At 42.2% G+C, this 26,030-nt stretch overlaps 2 protein-coding genes across 8 annotated transcripts in view; one reads left to right on the forward strand and one right to left on the reverse strand.

Annotated features, from left to right (window-relative positions):
• Positions 1–26,030, forward strand: part of LOC142660967 (uncharacterized) — an 88,472-nt gene that overhangs the window by 60,068 nt on the left and 2,374 nt on the right. For 4 of the 5 annotated variants that reach the window (XM_075838084.1, XM_075838083.1, XM_075838086.1 and 1 more), the window contains one exon: positions 24,818–24,899. In XM_075838084.1, the coding sequence (XP_075694199.1) occupies positions 24,818–24,899 (82 nt within the window). Of the gene's footprint in view, positions 1–8,806; positions 9,012–24,817; positions 24,900–26,030 lie in introns of those variants that run through there. The other variant, XM_075838088.1, reaches the window with a different exon arrangement.
• The window catches only part of SAAL1 (serum amyloid A like 1), a 34,458-nt gene continuing 16,784 nt past the window's right edge, over positions 8,357–26,030 (reverse strand). For all 3 annotated transcript variants that reach the window (XM_075838080.1, XM_075838079.1, XM_075838081.1), the window contains exons 2-13: positions 20,472–20,638; positions 19,554–19,661; positions 17,178–17,261; positions 16,951–17,030; positions 16,605–16,664; positions 15,142–15,257; positions 13,548–13,731; positions 13,220–13,302; positions 12,111–12,299; positions 11,596–11,768; positions 11,222–11,314; positions 8,357–10,232 (exon numbers count right to left, since the gene is read on the reverse strand). In XM_075838080.1, coding sequence (XP_075694195.1) covers positions 10,140–10,232; positions 11,222–11,314; positions 11,596–11,768; positions 12,111–12,299; positions 13,220–13,302; positions 13,548–13,731; positions 15,142–15,257; positions 16,605–16,664; positions 16,951–17,030; positions 17,178–17,261; positions 19,554–19,661; positions 20,472–20,638 — 1,430 coding nt within the window. In that variant the 3' untranslated portion in view covers positions 8,357–10,139. The remainder of the gene's footprint in view (positions 10,233–11,221; positions 11,315–11,595; positions 11,769–12,110; positions 12,300–13,219; positions 13,303–13,547; positions 13,732–15,141; positions 15,258–16,604; positions 16,665–16,950; positions 17,031–17,177; positions 17,262–19,553; positions 19,662–20,471; positions 20,639–26,030) is intronic.

Below are 26,030 nucleotides of genomic sequence, written 5' to 3' on the forward strand. Positions count from 1 at the left end.
CTTTTTAATAACAAAAAACTTCTGCCGTCACGTCCCCCACTCGTTTCATTAAGCTCAGGGACATAGTGCCGAGGCCTCTTTGTTGAGCTGGAAACCGTGTGGCCCTGGTCATGGATTTCAATATCCGCCTATTGACAGTAGATAGCAGGGCAGGATCAGGAAATGATAGCCGAGGTTTTATTGCAGTAATTGACACGGCGCTTCCTCTCGGACGAGTCGGACAGATGGCCTCTTGGAGTTATGGCTTCTTCTTTAAACACTAGTGTCGTCTACAATGCTCTGCGCAGCAACAAATATAATATTGAAACAAGGGAACGACTCCGACATTCATAGACCGTGTACACTGGGCCATTGTAAGACCGGCTGTTTAGACAAGAACCAGTCCAGAGGGAGCAGGGGCCGAAAATCCGGTTACCGTGTCTCATCGCCTTCATGTAAAACATTGGTCTGCAACCTATGGCTCTCCAGCTGTTAAACTCCCAGCATACCCTGACAGCCACAGGTGGTCAGGGAATGCTGGGCATTGTAGTTTCCCAACAGCTGGAGAGCCACAGGTTGCAGACCACGTGAATCCTACTTGTCACACTACAGGTTATGTCCTGCTTCCTTAAAAGGGATATTCCAGTTTTTGATTTATTGCTAGACTAGGGAACCATATAATATACACGGGACAATGTGATAGTACATCAAAACAATGCTCCGGCATAGAAGGGGTTAAGTTGTACTCCATCAGATCACTGTAAGCAGGTTGAGTGGTATTTCTCATTTCTTTGTGACTTTACGGTCCGCTGGTCACACGACTCGATCCTGCGTATCAGACGCTGAGCGTTCATTTGACACAAGGAGCTAAGACGCTCTTATCCCGACTGCAAATAGTACAGCAGGTGTAATCGTATTACTGGCTGGAGAGCGCCACATGCCGTCTACTAAAGATGATCCAGTCCAGACAGACACGAGATGTAGAAAACTAGCGTAAATACAATTGGGTTGTTGTCAACTACTTTCATTGTTGACCCCAGGGGAAAAAATAAAGGCTGCAGCAAATTTTGCATCCATAGACCCTTCCCGCAAATACAATAATCATATTCCCAAAATGGTGTTGTCCAGAATTAAAGGACCTTTTTTTTTTTTCCCCTCTCAGAAATTGCACTATTCCAGTCCATGGTTTGTGTTCGGTTTTGCAGTATTCTCTTGAGTTAAACTGAAATGCAATACCAGACACCGCCCATGGACAAGAGTGGCGCTGTTTCTGGAAACATCTTTAACGGCACCATTGTGTGGGCAATACGACCCTAAGGGTCTGCCCATTGATTTCAATGGGGAAAAAGGCGTTCTGTTCCGATGGGCCGTTTTTTTATGCGGCTGTTTTGAAAAAGAAGTGCATGTCACCTCGAGCCGTTTTTCATTGACGCTACAGAAAAACGGCCATAAAACGCTGTGAAAAGCACGAGTTGCTTAAAAAAACGGTTGGAAATCAGGAGCTGTTTTCCCTTGAAAACAGCTCCGTATTTTCAGATGTTTTTTGCCAAGCGTGTGAACATAGCCTAACAAGGAAGCAAATTCTTTGGGTATTCTCCAATACTAGGTGCTTTCGCATTGCCAGGGCATGCCATCACTTGCTGAATGTGGAGGTCTGACTGTAGGGAATTACATCTTGCGCCATTAAAATGAAGTTGTAGTACCTGTGCAGCGCCTAGATGGCAGTGGTGTTGTGAAGGTAGACATTCAAAAAGAACCGTGGTTCTCCACAGAGCCCCCTTACTCTTGCAACTGGTGGGGAACCCCACAATCAGTAAGTGACATCATCTGCTAGCAATATGCCATCACTTTCTTAGGTGGAATACCTCCTAGACATTCTAGAAAAAAAATGTATATAAAATTAAACAAACAGTCTCATGAAAAAAACAAAACACCACTAAGGGTTCCCCTCGATGAGCGAAACCGGGGAGAGCCACTCTAAGGCCCCACGACCGTATTTTTCATGCATCCGTAAATACGGCCCGTAAATGTGGATTTATAATCATCCACATATACGGAACGGTGTCCGTAAATACGGTCGAGTGCATTCGTATTTACGGATCCGCAAAAAGAAGAAAACCACAAACGATATGCAACAGCTGCAAACCTGGCGTCGCCTAGCAACGCTTCCGTATTTACGGGTGCACATCACTGGCCGTCCGTAGACTTCTAAGGGGAGTCCGTGCTTTAAATACGAACAAAAAAAGGTACATGTTCTATCATTTCTACGGCACGGACACCCATCTGTAGAAATACGGAAAGGTGGCCGTAGCCCATAGAAATGAATGGGTTGTAATTACGGATTAAAAATATTTCCGTGTACATAAAAGAGACTCTCGATGTCTCATCTGAACGACCGCCATGTAATATTACATTTGCCTAATCGCCCCCACACTAGGGGAACGACTACTTTCTAAAAGGGGATGTCTCTTTTTTGATGTTCTCGCATGAGAAACCTTGCCATTTAAAGTCTTCCTCGCTCATGACTTCATTGTCCAATGGCTCCTGCAAAATGTTGCCTCACAAACGGACCCTGGACAGCGTACAAACAGGAAGAATTTGAATGGTAACTCCGGTAATGTCTTATTTTTGTAAATGACCCCAGAAAAAAAAAGTCCTAGAAACCCCCTTTAAAAGTATGGAAGGCCATGAATGGTGCTCTAGATTTGGCAGTACTAGCAGTCCCAGCACGGGTTTACAGGAGTAGATCAGATATCTAGGACAGAGCGTTACGGTCAGCATTGAGTACAAAGAGGATTTGTTTACAGCAAGCTCCGATGATTAAAACTTACCGAGCAAACAAGCACCTTGCAACAAGAATCTTAATCCGACCAGACACAGAGAGACCGAAGAAGGATTAAATTTAAAAAAAAAAAAGTCACCTGACATTGTGATTCAACAGTCTCAGGTGGAAGGAGTGGGTGACGTCATCAGTATCGCCAGCAATACAAGGTAGATTTCCTATTGGGATGCAGGTTGATAAAGGAGCATACATTGTTTCTCAGTCAAGTCAAATATTGTTCGGTATATGGGACCTTTAAAAGGAGTATTACCAACTTATACATTTATGGCATATCCACAGGCTATGCCATAAATGTCTGATAGATGTGGGCTCGGCTCTGAAACCTGCACAGAGAGAACGAGGTTCACCCCACCCCCGTTTCACCTGGTGAGGTGGCTGCTGGCTGCCAATTCCAGGTGGGAACCAGTGCTTGGCTGTTTCCATAGAACAGATGAGCAGGACTCTCCTTACACTAGTCCCCCACCTGAAATAGACAGCCAGCTGCTGCCTCCCCAGGCGAAAATGGGTGGTTTGGGCAACCCCTGTTCTCGATATAGCTGCGGGTCCCAGATCTATCTGACATTTGTCATATCCCGTGGATATGCCATAAATGTCAAAGTTAAGCATACCCCTTTAAAGGGGTATTCCCAATGTAAACATTTATGGCATATCCACGGGATATGCCATAAATGTGGGTCCCAACCCTATCTATCTCCAGAATGGGGGAGGAGGGGTCATCTGACCTCGTCCTGCCTGGCAGCCACCAAATCCAGGCGGGGTATGAATGGAGAGGTGGCTGCGCAGTTCTCGTAATTAAGGAAACAGGGAAGCGCGCAATGTTTAGTCTTGGCCAATTCAGCCCCTTCCGTGGACAGACACTTTGAAGGGATTGTCTCATCTCAAAAAACACTTTCCAAATACCATATTAGGGCACATGAATGTCGTAGAGGGGGGGGGGGGGTGGGTCTACCGGTTGGGACCGATCTACAAGCAAAAGAGAGCTTCTAACAAAGCGTGGATCCCACTCCTGTGGATCGGATTCGTCCTTGTATTACATGGGAAGGGCAGGTGTCAGGGAAGCCAGACCCGCTGCAGTGTAGTCACCGGCTGCCTAGTAGAACTTCAACTTCTTTTTAAAGCATTTATGGCATATCCATTTGGCATCTAAATTTATGGGGCATATGTGGCGGCCGCCTCACCGGGTGGGACGGGGGTCTGGTGTGATCCCTGTTCTGGAGAGAGATGTGGGAACCATCTGTTAGACTCGCACCTATTAAACATTTATGGCATATGCCATAAATGTTTACGTTTGGAATATCCCTTTAACCCCTTTAGGACACAGCCTGTTTTGGCCTTGTGGACACAGCCTATTTTTTAAAATCTGACATGTGTCACTTTATGTGGTAATAACTCCGGAATGCTTTTACCTATCCAAGCGATTCTGAGATTGTTTTCTCGTGACATATTGTACTTTATGTTAGTGAAAAAATTTGGTCGATAAATTCAATATTTATTTGTGAAAAACTTCAAATTTTAGCAAAAATTTGCATTTTTCTAAATTTAAATGTATTTGCTTGTGAAACAGATAGTAATACCACACAAAATAGTTACTAGTTAACATCCCCTATATGTCTACTTTATGTTTGCATCATTTTTTTTCACGTACTTTTATTTTTCTAGGACGTTACAAGGCTTAGAACTTTAGCAGCAATTTCTCATATTTTCAATAAAATTTCAAAAGGCTATTTTTTCAGGGACCAGTTCAGTTCTGAAGTGGCTTTGAGGGCCTTATATATTAGAAAGTCCCCATAAATCACCCCATTTTGAAAACTGCACCCCTCAAGGTATTCAAAACCACATTCAGAAAATATTTTAACCCTTTAGGCGTTTCACAGGAATTAAGGCAAAGTAGAGGTGAAATTTACAAATTTCATTTTTTTTGCCGAAATTCATTTGTAATAAAAAAAAATCTGTAACACAGAAGGTTTTACCAGGGAAACGCAACTCAATATTTATTGCCCAGATTCTGCAGATTTTAGAAATATCCAACATGTGGCCCTAGTGTCCTAATGGACTGAAACACAGGCCTCAGAAGCAAAGGAGCAGCTAGTGGATTTCGGGGCCTCCTTTTTTTAGGAATATATTTTAGGCACCATGTCAGGTTTGAGGCGGTCTTGTGGTACCTAAACAGCCGAAACCCCTCCAAAGTGACCCCATTTTGGAAACTACACCCCTCAAGGCATTTTTCTAGGGGTATAGATAGCATATTGACCCCACAGTTTTTTTGCAGAATTTAGTGGAATTAGTCTGTGAAGATGAAAATCACCTATTTTTCTGTGGAAACATAGAATTTTTTCATTTTTACAAGGAATAAAGGAGAAAAAGCACCCCAAAATTTGTAAAGCAATTTCTCCCGATTACGGCAATACCCCATATGTGGTCGTAAACTGATGTTTGGACCCACAGCAGGGCTCAGGAGGGAAGGAGCGCCTTTTGGATTTTGGAGCGCAGATTTTGCTGGATTGGTTTTCAGTGCCATGTCGGGTTTGCAACGCCCCGGAGGGACCAAAACAGTGTAAACCCCCCAAAAGTGACCCCATTTTGGAATCTACACCCCTCAAGGAATTTTTCTAGGGGTATAGTGAGATTTTGGCCCCTCAGGATCTTTTTTAGAGCTAAGGTGACCAAAAAACAGCGATTTTGGCGCTTTAAATTCTTTATTTATTACAGCGTTCACCGTGCGCAATAAATTACGTTTTAATTTATTCTGCCGGTCGGTACGATTATGGCGATACCATATGTGTATAGATTTTTTTACGTTTTGCAGCGTTTGCACAATAAAATTAAGTTTCTATAAAATAATTTATTTTCTGGGACACGCTATTTTGAGCCGTAACGTTTTTATTTTTTCGTCAAAAAAGCTGTGGGAGGTCTTGTTTTTTGCGGGACGGGTTGTAGTTTTTATTGGTACCATTTTGGGGTAAATGCGACTTTTTGATCACTTTTTATTCTATATCTTGGGAGGGGTGGTGACTAAAAAATAGCGATGCTGACAGTTTTCCGTTTATTTTGTTTGCGGCGTTCACCGTGCGGAAAAATTAACATTATAGTTTCATAGATTGGGTCGTTACGAACGCGGCGATACCAAATATGTGTACTTTTTTTTTAACGTTTTCATTTTTTCCCTATAATAAATGACTTATTATAGGAAAACAAAACCTTTTATTTTTACACTTTTATAAAAAAAATTTATTAACTTTTTTTTACTTTTTACACTTTATATTTTTGTTTATTAACTTTTCTTTTACTTTTTACACTTTCTTTTTTTGACCTGCAGCTCTGATCGCTGCTAGAATACATTACACTACCTAGGTAGTGTAATGTATTCCAACTGTCAGTGTGACGTCACAGTCACTCTGACAGTTGGTCTACGAGGATCAACAGAGGCTGATCCTCATAGGCTGACATACATGGCAGACCTGGGGGCCGTTGTCTGGCCCCCGGGTGCCATCACAAGCATCAGAAGCCCCCACGATTGCATGGGGGCTGCTGATGCGCTACAAACCCGCTACATGCGGAGATCGCAATCGAGCCCCGCATGTAACGGGTTAATTGCCGAAATCAGCGGCGATGAGCCGCTGATCGGCAACACTGGAGAGTGTCAGCTGTCGGGGACAGCTGATCTCCAAGTTCCCGATGCACACTGTCGCCGACAGTGTGCATCGGGAACGGCACAGTGACTTTCTGTCACTCTGACAGGAAGCCTATCAGGACCAGCCGAAGGTTGGTCCTGATGGGCTTCTGTCCATGGCAGACCCGGAAGCCATTGTTTGGCTTCCGTTTGCCATACTAACTATCGGCAGACCCCGCGATTTCGGACGGGGGTCTGCCGATATGTTAGAAACCCCTAAAATTCGGCGATTGCACCCGATCGCCGAATTTAAGGGGTTAATGCGCCGAAATCAGCGGCAAAGGACCGCTGGCCGGCAAGAGGGGAGTGTCAGCTGTCGGCGACAGCTGACCTCCTGGTTCCCGGTGCACACTGTCGCCGACAGTGTGCACCGGGATTAACTCAGTAACTGTACGTCCTCGTGCGGGAAGTAACTTCCCGCAACGACGTACAGTTACGTCCTGGTGCGGGTAGGGGTTAACAGATATCCGTATAAGTATTCTCAAAGGAACGAATTACAACATGGAGAACACCGGTATTATCTTCTCCATAAGACTCAGCCTTGTAATACTTAGAGAATGTTCCCACGCTCAATAAAATAAAAAAAATTTAAAAAGGCGTGAAAATGACAGAGCTGTTTTCAGAGAAAACAGCCTCCGATTTTTAGCGGTTTTTGCATTGACCATGAAAAACCGCTCCAAAAAACAGCTCAAGAAGTGACATTCTTCTTTTTACAGTGAGTTGTTTTTTTTTTGTGCCATATTTGAAAACAGCGCAAAAAAAATAAAAACCACCCGGTCTGAACGAAACGCGGTTTTTCCCATTGAATTCAATAGGCAGATGTTTGTAGGAGTTTAGCTACAGTTTTTTTCAGGCGTATTTCAGGGCGTTTATGCCCCGAAATACACCTGAAAACACAGCGTGTGCACATACCCGAAGTGAAATGAGGCAGAAGAGTCAAATTGTCTCTACCACAATATAAGTTACTATTGGATGAGAAGTCTAGAAGTTTCCATGACAAACTGAAGTCAAAAGGCATCTGAACTGGAATAACACGGCTCATATTCAGCACAGCTTACAGATGTCAGGAAAACGGTCCTTTGTAACAAGCTCAGTAGCTCCGCTGTGTGACAATGTGTCAGTGTAGGAAATCCACTGTATGAGCTAAACACAGCAACAGGACAAGTGTCTCCTGTCTTACATTCCAAGCGGATCGCTCTTACCTGCAAGGACACATTGCAATAAGCCCCCAGCTATGTGTGCAGGAAATATTCAATCTGAGTGGGAAGACGAATGCTTTCATTCACTGACAGCAAGCAGACAACTAAAAAATGGGGAGGAATTAAAACAAACTACACTAATCGTGCCGAAGGCTAGAGTCACACGAACGTGCCAGTTTTGCGCACTTAAAAAAAAAAAAACAGCGCTTTCCATGCGTTGCACCACTGTTTGGCATCGGCGTTTGTTCCACGTGGCATCAGTTTTTGATGATGTCCGTGATGGAGAACATTTTATTTCTTTTTTTTCTTTAGGAACGGACGTCCGTGTGTGTGATTTTTCAGCCACCCATTGACTTCAATTGGTGCATGATCCACAAAAACGCACCAATGTAGGAAATGCAGTGAGATTTACACAACGTTCACACGCTGCATGAAAAACAACACGTCTGAATAGCCCCATTAAATTTCATAGGTCCGTGAAAAAAACCAAAAAACAGACAGCACATGACTCATCTGAATAGGGCCTAAAAAAGCGTATTAGACAGCTGCATGAGTTAAATTAATAAAATTTACATAAGATAGACAAACTCCTTGGAATTTCGCCACTGACGTGAGCCTGTCCTGGTGATCGGACAACGCGGTGTAAAAAACAAATGCAAGTCAGTGTTATATAGAATAACGTATATTTATTTCCCCAAAATAAAGCCCTCTACATGTTCACACTTATGGAAGGTCCAGATCGCTTGTATAGATCAGGTCAACCCCATTGTAAAAAAAAAAAAAAAAAAAAAAAAACATTTTACAAAATGTAGCAAATTACACTATATATATAAAAAAAAAAAAAAGATATTGCAACGAAACAGAACACAGGAGTCCAGTATTGTATTTCATATATTAACACATTAGGGAAGATGCAAACATTTTGTGAACTTCTATGATCCACCAGAACGGCAGCGGTCGGGTCACTGTGAAGCTCTGGTCATTACAATGTTATTTTATGAGGAATTTCCGATCAGCTGCTTTTATCGGATCCACTCCCTTCACAAAGTCATAGCTGCAGAAAATGTCAGCCCTGCAAGAATCATCAGCAGAATAGAGTAGATGCGGTTTATGGTTTCCTGTGAATGAATTTCTTATAGTTTTGTTTCGACAGCTCCTATGCGTCTGCATGGTAAAAGGAAAACCCTGTGTGGCCGGATTCTGGAGTCATATTGCCTACTTCTTGCGAACATTCATCCGGTAGAGGACAAATGCATAAGAAGTTGACTGCAGGATCAGACAACAGGATTGGTTTATTGTCTGTTACTATGGAGACACATAGGTTTGTAGAGGAACTGTAGACACAAAACTACAGTAAATGTTTAAGACCTACGACAACAACGTTGCTTCATTTTACATATGTTGACAAAAAAAAAAAAAAAAACTGGTAGCAGAGGTGGAGATGGCCTTAAAGGGTAAGGCCACATGGAGCGCCCCTGACCCGGCCAACAACCATGTTGGGTGTGGCTGTCAAACAGCCTGTTAATGGCGGGTAAAACAGCCCTTTACCTGCAAAATCGTGCAGCCGTAAAGGGTGTATTAATTGATGGCCGCACGAGTTTGCAAATAAAGGGCAATTTTACCCGCAATAGCGTGCGGCCATTAACAGGTTCTTTAGCAGCTGCGCTGAACATGTTGCGGACACGGTTGTGGCCTTACCGTAAGGGATTTTCAGGGAGCGGGTAAACATGGCTCCATCTACCGGTGCACAGGAAAACCAATCTGATGCTGCAGACTCAGATTTATAATCCATAGAAAAACATTGAGCTGTGTAATAGTCCCAAAAAAATTATCTAAAAAGGACGACATCAGCTGTAACCCTTAACAGCCAGGAAAAGATCCTGTATGGAGATTTACATTATGCAGAGTCCTACACGGTAACATTCCTTTATTTCAGCATCTACAGGTGCCAAAGAGATGAGAAAATTACTTTTAAGAGGGAGGCAATTGCTCCAAGAATACATGAAAATGATTGCAGTCCTATAAATAAATATATATATCAATTACAATGGAATTCCTTTAATCCAGAATTTGATAATCCGGCATCGAACTGCAATATAATGTGGAATTTCACAAGAGCAGAAGACGGAGCAGACTGTGCTAGTAATCTCCATTCTATCTCACCATTGTGTTCTTATGAGATTTCAGATTAACAGGCGGTGCCCCATCAGAAAACATATGCTGGATTAGGAGAATTTTACCAGCGATCGTTTTTGTATATAAGAGTATGTGGTTCTGGATAGGTTTGTTCTTACAGTAGATGCTTTTCATAGGAAAGCTGAAAAATTCATAGCGCCACCTGCTGGCTGATATCTGAATGTATTGCCATTTCAATCACTGCATCTTCTCACACTGTACAGTTCTCATCCCAGGCGAGGCCGCAGCGCACAGGAGATGGTGAGGCGGAGCCTCATGAACCTGCCCTGAACGTGGAGACCTTTTTCTTTAGGGTTTCTGACAGCGTTTGGTCAGCTTCACCCAAAGCCACTATAAAGCTGTTAACCTAAAAGTACAAAAATAGATGGTCGTCACAATGCTGCATATTTCTCTTTACAGATTTCTAGAGCAATTCCACCCACTACAAACAGATAGATATAATCCGCACTGCAGTCTGAAGCCCCACATAGTGCAGACCATGCTCTGTAAAATATTTTGCTGGTCGCAGTGGTGACATCACTTTAGATAATGCGTCATCACAGCGACCAACAATTGGCTGCCATGGTCACATGACATGGTACTCACAAGTCATTGCACAGTGATAACAGGGAATGGAAGGGGACCCAAGCAGAAATCATGGACCCCCCACCCACCCACCACGGAGAGCTCCGACAAATTCATAGCTCTGGTTTTCAGATATAAGGGAAGCTTTGTTAATACCACACAAACAGTGGCCAGTATAAGTCAGCGTGCTATCCCTTAAAAATGTAGTGCGGATGAGGCCTTCGGCTAAAAATGCCAGGCGGGATCTAACGTAGTTTTCTTACCCATTATGAAAATTTCGAAATACGATAGGCATGACTCTTAAACCTCGCCCACTTTTTCCTCATTCATGTCGGTTAGTGGCACAGGTGCCTCAAATATGGCGCTCAATCTGAACACTATATTTTAAAATGTATTTATGGCAGATAATTAGCCGAAATACATCGCTAAACCTTCAATATATAATTCCTTTAGACATCCAGAGTTATATCATGTGTACAGTCACCACTAGAGGGAGCTCAGTGCATATGGATTTGTACAGCTACTACTGAATTCAATAGTAGCTGTAATAATCTCTGTAGTGAGCCCCCCCTAGTGGTGGCTGCAGTCAAATGCTAGGACTGTCAGGAAGCAGGAGGAGTTCAGTGTATGTGTACCTCTATGGAAGGCACGACACTGGACCTTGGTGACAAATAGCACAAGAACAGCGCTGAATTTGGGAATTTAATATATTAGAATTTTTTTTTAGGAGTCAGAGAATCCCTTTCAAAAAGTCCACACAAAAATACTCACAGACTCGGGATAGAGCGGGAACAGGTTCCGGAGCAAGCACAAGCTCTTCTCTTCCGTGATTTGACCTTGCTTAAGAGCCTCTAGTATATTCTCCTGGCGCGAATAAAAAAAAAAAAAAAAAAAAAGATGCAAGATTATAATTATATGGGTTGTCAATCCTTAGTGCATGTGGCTTTTAATATGGTGCTGTATTACGGATATAATCTACGCTACAAGCAATGTTTCCATGCAATGCTAGGGGAGAACGCCTCTATAATATGGCATCTGATGGAGCATTCCATATGAAATTGGAGTCCATAGGTACTCGTAAAGACAATTTTCCCCCAAAATTTGAACAATAAATCCCCAATATGGCTGCTCCCTCCATGTCTTACCTTTGTTAATTGAGAAAAAATGTTGGCGAGAAATTCGCAGCAGACATCCTTCAGGATCCTTAAGTGAAAACCCTCAGACACTTCCCGGTCAGAGAGCTGCTTATCCTCGTTCTTCCTCTGACAAGCCTCCACGTTCTCAAAGATCCGGGTCAGGCTCTCGATCAGAGTAAGATCTGGAAAAAATAAATAAATTATTATGTAACATCCATCCCTCATCTCTCTCATATCACAGATCACAGATCTCAATCCACCTCATCAGTATAGCTCTAGTTTATCTCAAATAAAGAGAAGGCGAAGCAGCACTCAAAAACAAGTGGGTTTATTCACCCAATATCCAATGCGACGTTTCACCTTCTCTATGAAGCACCGGCCTCGCTGGCGTGACCCCACAGGGCTGCTCCAATTCGCTGTTTCTTGCTCTAGTTTATCTGATCTCTAGCGCCCTCTACTGCTGATGCTGTAATCAAACTTAATAGAATCCCGGCTACTATAGCCAATATAGAACGGATAAATACTTTTTCCAATCTCTGTATACTGGTGCTCAATTTGGGATGTGAACATGACCGACATGACTGCCAGGATGGAGGATAAGGTGGATTTCTGCTCTTGTACGATCAGGGGAGGGTCGCCTGGCTGACAGAAGTGCCGACACGTCAGATCAAACAAGAACTCCCACGTCTGCTTTCCATCTTCTGGAGATTGTACTTGATGGGAGAAAAAGAGATTACAACTCAGTTACGGAATATCCAAATAAAAGTGATCTGCATAGTAAAGTCATGTCTACTGTAAATGATGAAGCTGTGGGGCTCAGTATATGCTCTGCATTCCTCTAATCAAGCAACAAAATAAATGCCAGAGGTGTCAGACTAACGGACTTTCCGGATTATCACATAGACAGAGAAAAATGATGAAAAAGTTTTAAAAAAAACAAAGTGAGCATTAGGACCGGCCACATTTCCTGGCATGTCTGCAATGCAAATCCTTCTATTCCCCATGAAATAACAATGCTGGATAATATTTTCTATGTTGTGCAGTTCCTCTGTTATGCCTCCTAGAAATGTATGAATAAATTTACAAGGAGAATGGTAACACCCAGTTGTCAGAGGGGTGTGTCCCTAGACAATCTCACTCTGTCAGCACTGATTGGACAGTGTCAGACTATGTAGTGACACGCCCCCCACTGGTAACACCCAGGTGTCAATTTATTCATAAGTTTCTAGGATGAATAACAGAGGAACGGCACAACAAAGGTCAGGAGAGGGGACATGTTCTCTTTAAGGAGGTTTATTACATATCTGAAGCTGTTCATGCATCAGCAATCCAGAGGCATAGCTAAAGGACAGAGAGGAAGCAATCACCCTGGTGCTTACGGGGGCTCCCCTACCACATAAGACCCCGTTTCAGGTTTTGCAATGTGGCCCAAGGTCTTCAAGTTACAACTATGATTCGGCCGAAGACTCGAAAATGACTTAGTCTGTGGAACATTTACTCCTTACGGCCCCTTTTTCACATTGATAACAGTGGGAGGCTCACAGGATGGCTGACATGAATAATGTAAGTAGTGGAGATGTAGGAGTGCACAGCAGCCTGTAAACGTATAGAATTCATCACTGTAGGACGTTACCTATGGATTGGATGCCCTCCTCGACGGTCGTCACCAGCTGTAGTATGTGCATGTAGACATCAAGACCATCAGGGGTGTCATACCTGGAAAAAGAAGTCAAACATAACGAATTTCTACACGTATATGTATTGTCTTAGTAACGCATGAGTTGTACACAAAGCAGGAAAATCAGGGCAACTGGCTGGGCATCAGGGGCTAGGCTTCGAGAGAGGGCATGGCTGTCAAAGGGTATCAGAGACGATGCACCGAGAGGGCAACAGGAGGTTAAAATAGGGAGGAGCTAGGGACAAAGGGAGGGCAATGCTATGAATGGGCAACAGGCACTCACTTAAGCTGTTTCGCAGCCTCCAGAAGAGAAGGAACAAGTCCAATCACCCCAGATTGTTCATCTTCACTATCATTAAGTGGCGTCTCCGGCCGCTGGCATCCAGCCTTTATCCAGTCGATCATCAAGTCTTCATCCACATCAAACAGCTTGTCCATCAGCTCCCCTACTTTTAGCAACAGGTCCCCTGGAGAGCAAAATATAGAGAGTGATAATTATCTGCCCATGATGGGGCAAGTTCCTAACGTTTTCATTTCCTTCATATCTTGTGTGCAAGGACTTCGTGTTACTTTAATCTGTTCAGGACGGAGACATTTTTTTGATTTTCCATTTTAGTTTTTCACTCTTCACTTTCCAAACGTAACTTTTTTATTTTTCCGTTAATAAAGAGGTGTGAGGGCTCATTTTTTTGCGCCACGAGCTGTAGTTTTAGTTCTTTGATTACTTTTTATTAAAACATTTTTAGAGCTAAGGTGACCAAAAAAAACAACGATTTTGAAGTTTACATTTTTTATTCTTTTTACGGCATTCACCGAGTTAAATAATGTTAAATATATTGTAATAGCTTTGACTTTTATGGACGCTGCGATACCATTTTTCTTAAAAAATATTTGTTACATTACTTTATAGGAAAAATATTTTTGAATGTCAGTTTTTAGTAGTGAAAAAAATTAAAACCGTAAAATGTGTAAAAAAAAAAAAAAAATATAATAAGTCCCCCTTGGGGACTTCAACCAGCGATTGTTAGGTCGCTGGTACAATACACTGCAATACTAATGTATTGCAGTATATGGTCATTTTCACAGGCTTCTGTTAAAGGGTAACTAAACTTTCAGAAAACCTCTAACATGTCAGAAGTTTTGATCGGTGGGGGTCCGAGCACGGAGACCCCCACCGATCGCTAAAGCCGCTCGGTTACTGATCGGCTTTTCTCGGAAAGCCAAAGTAACGGTCTACGGGCTCAACAGAAAGTATACGCCCCTACACAGTTACATCGGCTTTCCGAGAAAAGCTGTTCAGAAACTAAGCGGCTCAGCGCTCACCGGAACGCTTGTGCTGCTTTGTTTTAGCGATCAGTGGGGGTCTCACTTCTCAGACCCCCACTGATCAAAACTTCTAAAAAAAAAACAAAACTAAAAAAGGCGACTATGACCTGTCAGAAGCGGTCTGAGGGGGCCGCCCCCTCTAACGCCTCAGATGCTGCAGTCACGCTTGACCGCAGCATTTAAAGATTTAAACGGCCAGGAACATCACGATCGCGGTTCCTGGTAGTCTCGGGTGTCAGCTGTAATACACAGCTGACTCCCGCAGCGTATGGAGCGGGCTAAACTAAAGACTTTAGTTTAGACAGCCATAATGTGGTAGGTTTTGTTGGGGAAAGTTTTCCCAGCTTTGTCCTGACAGGATCGGATCCTGTTAAGCACTGAATATACAGATCCCGTACACAGCCATATGTTACGACCATCTGAATGTGGTCTAATACAAAGGAATGGTTGTAATAGAGAACAAGAGCGAATAATGACTAAAATCCTAATCAGATAAGACACTGATTAGGACAGCTCTAAATTTGCTCAAATGACATGCACTTCACCATTACCGTTGGTGGAGCTGCTCATGATGAAGCAGAGGTTATCCCGGACAGAGAGTTGTTTCCTGATCCTTCCCAACCATGTCCGCATCACATCATCCTGAGATACGCAAGTCAACAGCAGCCTGGAACACAGGATAGTACAGAACACGAATAAGCTAAAACATACACTATGGCCAAAAGTATGTGGATCCCCTCCTAATTATGGAGTTAAGACCACACCCATTGCAAACAGGTGAATGGAATCAAGCACACAGCCGTGTACTCTCCATAGACCAACCTTGCCAGTAATATGGGTTTTACTGAAGAGCTCAGTGACTTTACACCAGGCACGGTCATAGGATGCCACCTTTACCACTAATCCGTTGTGAAATTTCTGATCTGCTAGATCTGCCCAGGTCACCTGTAAGTGCTAGTATTATCTGTAAGCTCAGCCCCGGTCACCTGTAAGTGCTATTATTATCTGCTAGATCTGCCCCGGTCACCTGTAAGTGCTAGTATTATCTGCAAGCTCAGCCCTGGTCAACTGTAAGCGTTATTATCTGCTACATCTGCCCCGGTCATCTGTAAGTGTTATTATCTGCTAGATCTGCCTCTGTCACATAAGTGTGATCTGATAAGGAATTAGCCATGAATAAGAGCACGGTCAGTGCTCGAAACGCGTAGGCTTCTATTTGCCATCCTAACCACCTTGTTACTCTTGTGTTCGTTATTTATTGCTCACATCCAATAAAAGTGGAAACCGAGTTTCCCCACTTCTATTATACATCGCTGGATTCTCTCCTTTTTTCCTTTAAATCTGCCCCAGTCACCTGTAAGTGCTATTATTGTGAAGTTAAAGTGTCTAGTGGTAACAACTGAGCCACAAAGCGGTAGACTACACAAACTCAGAGCAGGGTAGCCAAGAGCCGAAGAGCCTGGGAGTCCAGCAGCATCAGGCTCATGCCCATTGCATCTCTATATTGCGTTGCCGCTGTATAACATGTCGGTGGTTTAGTGGCTCCAAACCTAGTGACCGGTTCCCTTTCAGATTTACTGTTTCTAGGCTGTATTTTGACTTGTTTCCTCAATTAATAGGTAGTGTCTAATGTCAAGACTGTTTGTAAGAAACACAATACAAATGACTGTTCATGAGGCCCAGGATGTGATCGATATCAACATGTAGTCTCTGGAAGACGTTGAGTGGAGTCAAGAGGACACGCAGTGGCATGGCCTTCCATCAGATATTAATGCCAATTCCTAGTGATATTCCATCAATGTGTGTTCTGAGACAACCCCTTTATTTGTATAATCCCCATTTGTTATAAGGGCCCATTGACAAACGAATCACAAAGCGTCCCCCACAGCGATCGGCTATAAATCTGTGGAAAAACCTGTCAGTAAGGGTTTTGTTTCCCTGCAGCGCCACCACAGGGGAAATTATGCATTACACAGTGCTCATTCATATCAATGGGTTGTCTGTGTCCACCTACCTGGTAGTTTCTAGCAGAGTTGGAGGGTCTGTGTCGCACATCAGCAGCAAAAGAATTTCTCTGCAAAATGACCAGGAAGAAACAAATTTTCTTGGCTGAAGCTAAAAAGTTTGTTCTTAAAAAGAAAAAAATCTATTATTGCTCTCTGGCCAAAACTTTTACCCAACCCTGCAGGGGTTAAACGTTGTGGATCTGAACACAGTGAATGACGCTAATTTAAATGGATAATTTAGCGAGTTTATACCTTTTCATTTAGCGTTCAGTAAGGTATATAAGTAAAACTGGCCCAACCCCGCATCATAATCCACCAGTTTAACAGATACAGTAGCAAACTACGAATACTTACCCCAAGTTCTCATTGTTACTGATGGCCAAACACGTCTCCTGGAAGCAGGCCATATTACCCAGAATGCCCACACACATTTCCTGTCGGGAAGAGACGATTTTACAGAATCAGTGTCAGAATAGGTTTTGTATTTTGCAGCTAAAGGTTTAACTCTACTCAATATGGCCCAATCAGACAATCTGCTATTCTGTATATTAGTCTGATAATCCGGCACTTGTATTACTTACTGTCAAACGGTTGCATTTAGACTTTGAGATGACTCCTAAAAAAATTTCCGGTGCATTAAACTCCAATAGGAACAGCGCCACCTCCTGGAACACAATGAAAATAACAAACAATTTATAGTTAGACTATAAACTATAGTTTATATAAAAACACACACGTATGTGTGTGTGTGTGTGTGTGTGTGTGTGTGTGTGTGTGTGTATGTGTGTATGTATATATATATATATATATATATATATATATATTTAATTTATTTTTAGACCCCTTTAACCTCTTCCCAAATTGACATACACATGTCATAATTGAGAGGGGGGCTTGGATTATGGGGTGGTGTCACAATCTGAGCACACTACATACAGAATGGGGATCAGCTATATATTACAGATGACACCTTGATCTATCATAGATAACGCTGATCCCAGCCGCTTTACCGCTTAGATGCCACGGAATCTAAGCAGTTAGAAAGGGGGGGGGCTCTAACGCTCATAGTGATGCCATCGTGGGATGCCGATGTGTGTTATGGCAGTCGGGACCCAATGAAGGCCCCCAGGTCTACCATGTTGGTCCATCTATTCAGTGTTTAATAGGAGACCATTTAAAAGCACAATACACTGCAATACATAAGTATCTCAGTGTATTGTGCAAGCGATCGAACAATCACGCGTTCAAGTTCTCTAGCGGGACAAGAAAAAAAAATGTTTAAATAATTTTAAGAACGTTTTTAAAAATAAATGGAGAAAAATGTAAACGTTTTAAAATCACTATGGCAACAAAAATATTTTTATTTTTTAAGAAAGTGTTTATTTTGTAAAAGTAGTGAAATATAAAAATTAAAAAAACGAGAGAAATTTGGCATTGCCATAATTGTACTGACCGACAGATTAAAGTTAACATGTCGATATTATGGCCCGGTGAACACTGTAAAAACAAAACCCAAACAGCAATGAAGGAATCACTGTTTTTCTCCCATTCCACCATACAAAATCATTTGTAAACGTTTTTCAGCACATTATATGGTAGACGGAAAAATAAAACTGTTTTTTGGCTCTTGGAAGGCAGAGAAAAAAAAACAAAAACTGGAAGGAGTTTATATACTCTATTATAAAGCTGGAGACAGATAACACTGCACCACACCATTGACAAGTGCTGGAGACATCATCTCAACCCTCCTACTGCAGTGACCTCTGCACATCTCACAGAGCATGCCCACTACAATCTCCTATAGGTCATCTATCTACATCTATGTGGCTGCTGTAAACAGAGAAAATAGAATAAAAGAAACAATTATAATGAAAAACGAAAAAAGCAGATTAGAAAAAAAAAATTTTTTATTTTTTTATTAAGGGATTGGAGGCTTGATGATGCTCTAAGCACAAACCCTATAAGAATGCTTATTTTTATTGATTTTGCTATTTTTTTGTTAAAACAACAACAAATCCCTTGGCTTGCGTTCATAGCGGAGCCACAACGGCTACGCCAGAACCATTTTTTAAAACGGAGATGCTAATGATACCCGATGAGTCAATTTGTTCTTGTCAGATTTCCATCGTGGGTTCCAGTAGCTTGATCGCAACAATAGTGTTGCAGACTGCCCCCATGATGGAAACTTAAAAACACAAATGTGAACAAAGCCTAAGCAAATATTTGCTCAACACTTTAGTAATTTAAGCACTAGATTGTGCCACGGTATAATCATTTATGTATCAACGCAGCAACCTGCATGAAACCGTCCACTCAAGTGAACAGAACAACCTGGCAATGTAACTTCTGTATGGACCACAGAGACGTATGTATCCGAGACTGAATGCAGATTCTTATCACAAAAACAATATATCCAATTCAATTCTAAAAGGTTAATCTTAATCTGACATTTACGCAATGTTTATCTATCAATTGGCAGCAAAAAGTAGGAAAACCCCAGACAGCCCAATAGAAAATAAATGACCTTTACAGCACAAAACGTAAGATGCACCCTTAAAATACCGAAATATAACGAAACGTGGTGGAACAGATCTCGTTATACAAGGGTGAAAATAGTCACTAAATGCCATATCCAGCATGACAAAGCGCTGTCCTCACTAACACCATCACACTAGAGGACTGCTTCGCATGAGAAACCTCCTCTCCTGAAATACTCTGTGCAGCTGGTGACTCTGCTTCTTCTACGTGAACTCTGTGTGACCTCCCACTTGTCCCCATTCCCCTCCTCACATCAGGACACTGCCCGTCACACGCAGCCCCTCTCCTCACTATCACCATATCAGTGGACAGGCCATTACCCCCCCACAAGATCAGCACACCCTCTCCTGAAATACTCTGTGCAGCTGGAGGTCCATGCTCCGTCCACTTGTTTCTATTCCCTTTGTGGAGAAACATACCTCATTCATAGACATGTCCCAAACTTTACAGATGTCATTTTCCAAATCTTCCTCCAGCTCCACGGAGATCTCATCAGCAGCCGGCGATTTGTCTTTCTCTGTAACGAGCTGAAGGCAATAAAGTTAAGAATGATGAAGATCTGCGGAGACATTTCTAGTCTCTTACCAATTTCTAGCATGATCAGAATGTAGTCACGTAAATATTTTGTGGCATCTTTTTGGCCGCGTTTATCGTAAATTGCTGCATAAATAACGCTAAAACAAACATTTCCATACAGCCTAAAGGTTTATTCACACTGCAATTAGAGCGTACGTCCGGCGTATGTGGTGAGAAAGCTCCCGGCACATATCCATAGGGCCCCTGTGTGTATTTTTGGCGTACGGGCCTATATATGTCGGTATATCTTATCTATTACTGCATGGAATAGTGTCGTTAAATACACTGTTCCAGAGGCATCCAGTAAGAAAACGCGAAATGCGTGGTATACATTTATTTGTTAATATGGGAGTTTATGGGCGACTTAGGTCACTGTATACCTATACGTTGTCTTGTCGGGGCTTCCATCAGAGGCATACGTCCAGAAATCCTTCAGACACCGCTTGATGTATACTACAAACGCAGCATGAACAGACCCACTGGTCTACAAAGCGGTGACACTAAACAGGGCCACACATAGCGGTCGATGTGCCGCGATACTGTCAGAGGATGCAGCTGCATGCAGTTTTACCGTGAATTGCTGCGGGTGGAGTTAGCAAAACGTTAGAAAACGCAGACCGCCGCACATCAGTCGCTATATGTGGCCTCACCCATAATGTTCTCTGCTGGAGCTAAGATAATGAGGTGCGTTAGACATCACACATGATAATGGTTATATCCAATAAATCACAGTACAGACTGGGCTGTGGTTACAGCATCACCTCGATGAGCTTGGTCAGCGTGCTGAAGAACCAGTGCTTGCTGTATACAGTGCTCCCTATGGAATCCTCAGTCTGTGCCTCTTCATCGTCACTGGTCGGGGGGGATGGGTTTCTGTCCATATCGCACTTTTTTACGTGATTCAGGCTGGAGTCGACCTCGTCCTTCTCTAAACCAAGAAACAAACTTCAAGTTCAGATTTTTATCAACATAATATTGTACATCACAAGATCTCAGCACCCAAAAAAACATTCCAATATCCAAGTATGTACACAGTGACTCCACCTGCAGAATAGTGAGTGCAGCTCTGGAGTATAATACAGGTTCAGTACAGGATAAGTAATGTAATGTATGTATGTACACAGTGACTCCACCAGCAGAATAGTGAGTGCAGCTCTGGAGTAGAATACAGGGTGTAACTCCAGATCAGTACAGGATAAGTAATGTATGTACCCAGTGGCTCCACAGAAGAATAGTGAGTGCAGCTCTGGAGTATAATACAGGATGTAACTCAGGATCAGTACAGGATAAGTAATGTATATACACAGTGACTCCACCAGCAGAATAGTGAGTGCAGCTCTGGGGTATAATACGGGATGTAACTCAGGATCAGTACAGGATATGTAATGTATATACACAGTGACTCCACCAGCAGAATAGTGAGTGCAGCTCTGGAGTATAATACAGGATGTAACTCAGGATCAGTACAGGATAAGTAATGTAATGTATGTACACAGTGACTCCACCAGCAGAACAGTGAGTGCAGCTCTGGAGTATAATACAGGATGTAACTCCAGATCAAACAAGAAAAATTCCACAGCACCGGACCACAAGTGGATGCACGCATCAACAGGACCAGGTCCATGCTTGAGAAAGGTACTGTTGTACTGAAACGTTGCACGGGTAATTAAAGCGGTCCTTTTTTTTTTGTGCTGCCTCCCTGTCTATTTTCGGTAACTCAGGATCAGTGACTCAAAACCATCAGTACAGCTGACATGACACATTCGGCTTTGACGGAACGATATAGAAGATACATAAAAGCTGTATCAAAAAGTAAAAATTTATTTTGATAAAAATCTATTTGAAAGTTGTTTCAAATCAGATAAAACATTTTTATAAAAAACCTGCAAAAAGTGTACATAGCTTTAAAGAGGCTTTTTTCAGAGATTTTGAAGACCTAAATCTGGAGAGGTTATAAAATAAAAAACAATTCTCACCTGTGAAATCCCTTTCCTCTCCAGCGTCGATTCCCCCTGTCGGTCTTTGAGTATTTTTCTTCAGCGATGACATGCAAACATCCACAGGACTACTACATCCAATCACTGGCCTCAGGGCTGATGCTAGCACGTACCACACGTAACTGCGGAGGCCAGCGATTGGCTGCAGCGGTCATGTGGATGTACGACACATTATCGCTGCAGGAATATAAACAAAGACCGGCTGGAGCGGCGCTGAATTTAACAGGAGTATTATTTGGTTTTTATTTATTTTTTCATGTATCCTTCAGCCGGATTAATTTCTTAATGTCTCGAACAACCCCTTTAGCACAAGGTATTATCGACCTGACATTTGAGTTTGGCCGAGTGATCACCAAAAGTAAGAAAATCCGTGAAGAACAGCAAAAACAATAACAAAAAAACAAAACATGACATTCAGCTAAAATGTACCCCCTCCGTCCCGCTACCCAATATATAATGCAGACATCTGACACAGACTTCATAAACGCACTAGAGAAGAGCCGTCCTCTTATCCCGCTGGGAACTCGCCCGTCACAGTAAGTTACTTCATAAATGGGATCATGTAATGGACAAAATACAAAATGCTTAAATTATTCTTCAGACGTCGGTCAGATTTTTCTATAAAGGTATTGTCCAACTTTCTATAAATAAAACTTAAATCCTGTATAATAAAAAGTTATGCAATTTTCTAATATATGTCATGCTTGTTTCTCACAATTTATAACATCTGCTTGCTTCCAGTGAATTGAAACATTCTTCCACTCTTAGCAAGAGGTTGATACCTGTTCTGACCTAGTCCTGCACACATAACATGGCAGAAGAGAGAAAGATCCAAGAGTTTGCTCTGCTTGAGCGAATACATGCAATTATTCTCTATGGGAGATACTAAAACAGCAGATCACAAGCGCTCAGATGTTTCTGTGCCTCCTATAGACAATAACGGAAAGTGGAATATAGATCTGTCTGTCTATGGTCAGAATATTCCTTTAAGTGTAAAAATCCAAACAGCTGTGGTTTTTAGCTAAATATAAACTAGAATGCTTCCATTTATTGACAGCAAACAGATATCTTAAATGGTGAGGAATTGAAACAAAAAAAAAGGCTAATGGCTACTGAAGTCTGCAGTAATTTGTCTACCCCAATTGCAACTAATGGACAGGTGTTCACTGTGTCACAATACCAACCCTCTTACATATGGAGTACATATTTTGTAATTATTAATTTCTTATGAAAGAAGCATTTGACCCAGTCTGAAAATATATCAGAGAAACCTGTGTGCAGACACTGAAAAAGCAGGGAATGCTGGGAGTTCTCTCACTTTGAAATGTGCAGAATTTTAAATACAGCTCTAGAGTATAATACAGGATGTAACTCAGGATAAGTACAGGATATGTAATGTATGTACACAGTGACTCCACCAGCAGAATAGTGAGTGCAGCTCTGGGGTATAATACAGGATGTAACTCAGGATCAGTACAGGATAAGTAATGTATGTACACAGTGACTCCACCAGCAGAATAGTAAGTGCAGCTCTGGAGGATAATACAGGATGTAACTCAGGATAAGTACAGGATATGTAATGTAATGTATGTACACAGTGACTCCACCAGCAGAATAGTGAGTGCAGCTCTGGGGTATAATACAGGATGTAACTCAGGATCAGTACAGGATAAGTAATGTATGTACACAGTGACTCCACCAGCAGAATAGTGAGTGCAGCTCTGGAGTATAATACAGGATGTAACTTCGGATCAGTACAGGATAAGCAATGTAATGTATGTACACAGTGACTCCACCAGCAGAATAGTGAGTGCAGCTGCTCTGCAGTATAATACAGGATATAACTCAGGATCAGTACAGGATAAGTAAAGTAATGTATGTACACAGTGACTCCACCAGCAGAATAGAGAGTGCAGCTCTGGAGTATAATACAGGATGTAACTCAGGATCAGTACAGGATAAGCAATGTAATGTATGTACACAGTGACTCCAGCAGCAGAATAGAGAGTGCAGCTGCTCTGCAGTATAATACAGGATATAACTCAGGATCAGTACAGGATAAGTAATGTATTGTATGTACACAGTGACTCCACCAGCAGAATAGTGAGTGCAGCTCTGGAGTATAATACAGGATATGTAATGTATGTACACAGTGACTCCAGCAGCTTAATAGTGAGTGCAGCTCTGGAGTATAATACAGGATATAACTCAGGATAAGTAATGTATGTACACAGTGACTCCACCAGCAGAATAGTGAGTGCAGCGCTGGAGTATAATACAGGATGTAACTCAGGATCAGTGCAGGATAAGCAATGTAATGTATGTACACAGTGACTGCACCAGCAGAATAGTGAGTGCAGCTCTGCAGTATAATACAGGATATAACTCAAGATCAGTACAGGATAAGTAAAGTAATGTATTTACACAGTGACTCCACCAGCAGAATAGTGAGTGCAGCTCTGGAGTATAATACAGGATGTAACTCAGGATCAGTACAGGATAAGTAATGTAATGTATGTACACTGTGACTCCACCAGCAGAATAGTGAGTGCAGCTCTGGAGTATAATACAGGATGTAACTCAGGATCAGTGCAGGATAAGTAATGTAATGTATGTACACAGTGACTCCACCAGCAGAATAGTGAGTGCAGCTCTGGAGTATAATACAGGATGTAACTCAGGATCAGTACAGGATAAGTAATGTAATGTATGTACACAGTGACTCCACCAGCAGAATAGTGAGTGCAGCTCTGGAGTATAATACAGGATGTAACTCAGGATCAGTGCAGGATAAGTAATGTAATGTATGTACACAGTGACTGCACCAGCAGAATAGTGAGTGCAGCTCTGGAGTATAATACAGGATGTAACTCAGGATCAGTACAGGATAAGTAATGTAATGTATGTACACTGTGACTCCACCAGCAGAATAGTGAGTGCAGCTGTGGAGTATATTACAAACTGTAGATAAGTAGAAGATTACTAATGTATGTACACAGTGACTCCACTGTTTATGTAATTATATCTTTATATAAACTGTTTATTGGTGTTCCTGAGGTGACGCACATTGGAACATGTTGGGCATTAAAGCTTTGTTTTACACCACACAGATCCACATTATAATGAAGCCCATACTCTGTGCAGCGCTGCTCGCAATGATCCTACACCCTACAGAATGCAGACGCTATGATGGTGAGTTGGGGAGGTGATAAAAGACAAGTGGAGGCAAACGTGAATCTGAATAGTGGGAATATACAAGCAGGTCAATGTAGAGGTGAAGTGCTCATCAGGCCGAGGCACATTACTCCTTATAGAGCGCACAATTTCAATCAGGATGGGGGGGGGGGGCGGATTAGAAAGTGCAGAAGCATCTACTCGTAGGGTCATCCTGGCAGCAGCCGCACCTTATGATTCCCCATTTTATTTTGCATTATTAGTCACATTTTTGTTTAACAAATGTTCCTCCTTCCATGTTAAAAGAATGTAGCACTTTTTTTTTTTTTCACTATTTTTTTTATTCTATACATGAGGCTCTAGGAGCTCTGCCAGGGAGCTCAATAGCTTTATTTCACCATACAGACTTCACACTCCACCCAATCTTTTTAGAGCTGTTCAACCACTAATTTCGGTCAAAATCTTAAATCTTTTCTTCAGAACTGCTCTATATTGCGACGTTCCTCTGTTATTCCCCCAGGAAAATAATAAATAAATTGACAACTGGGTGTTACATTCCCCTTGTCAAAAGGGTTTTGCCTCTACATGTGTGGCACAGTCAGCACTGATTGGACAGTGTCAGGCTGTGTAGACACACCCCCAACATCCAGTTAATGGATTCGTAGATTTCCAGGATGAATAATAGAGGAATAGCCTAAGAACAAGTTATTCCAGAATTGTTGTTATAATTATGGGGAATACAGTGCTGAATAATAGAAGCTCCAAATCCCCTGTATAGCCATAGAGGTTAAATTACAAAATTCTGTCTGCCTGCAGCCACCACTAGGGGGAGCTCACTGATATTGTTTATACATTGAACTTAATAATAAAACACAGTATGCCGTAATCTCCCTCTAGTGGTGGCTGCAGACAGCCAGACTTTTATCTCTTGGCTCCAGGGGATTTGGAGCTTTCGATCAGAAAAACTGCTCAAACAGCTAGAAAAATATATCATATAAATCAACACAGAATGTTGGACCTAAAAATAACACAATGATAAAAGGTGGCGTTTCCCTCTCAGGGTCCAGGGTTGGAAGGCTCAAGTTTAGATACAGCTTATTGCTTGTTATTATAATGGAAACTGCGCACCAGCTCTGGTGGTTTATATCG

Source organism: Rhinoderma darwinii, chromosome 9 (assembly GCF_050947455.1).
Source record: "Rhinoderma darwinii isolate aRhiDar2 chromosome 9, aRhiDar2.hap1, whole genome shotgun sequence".
In the NCBI taxonomy this organism is placed as follows: Eukaryota; Metazoa; Chordata; class Amphibia; order Anura; family Rhinodermatidae; genus Rhinoderma; species Rhinoderma darwinii.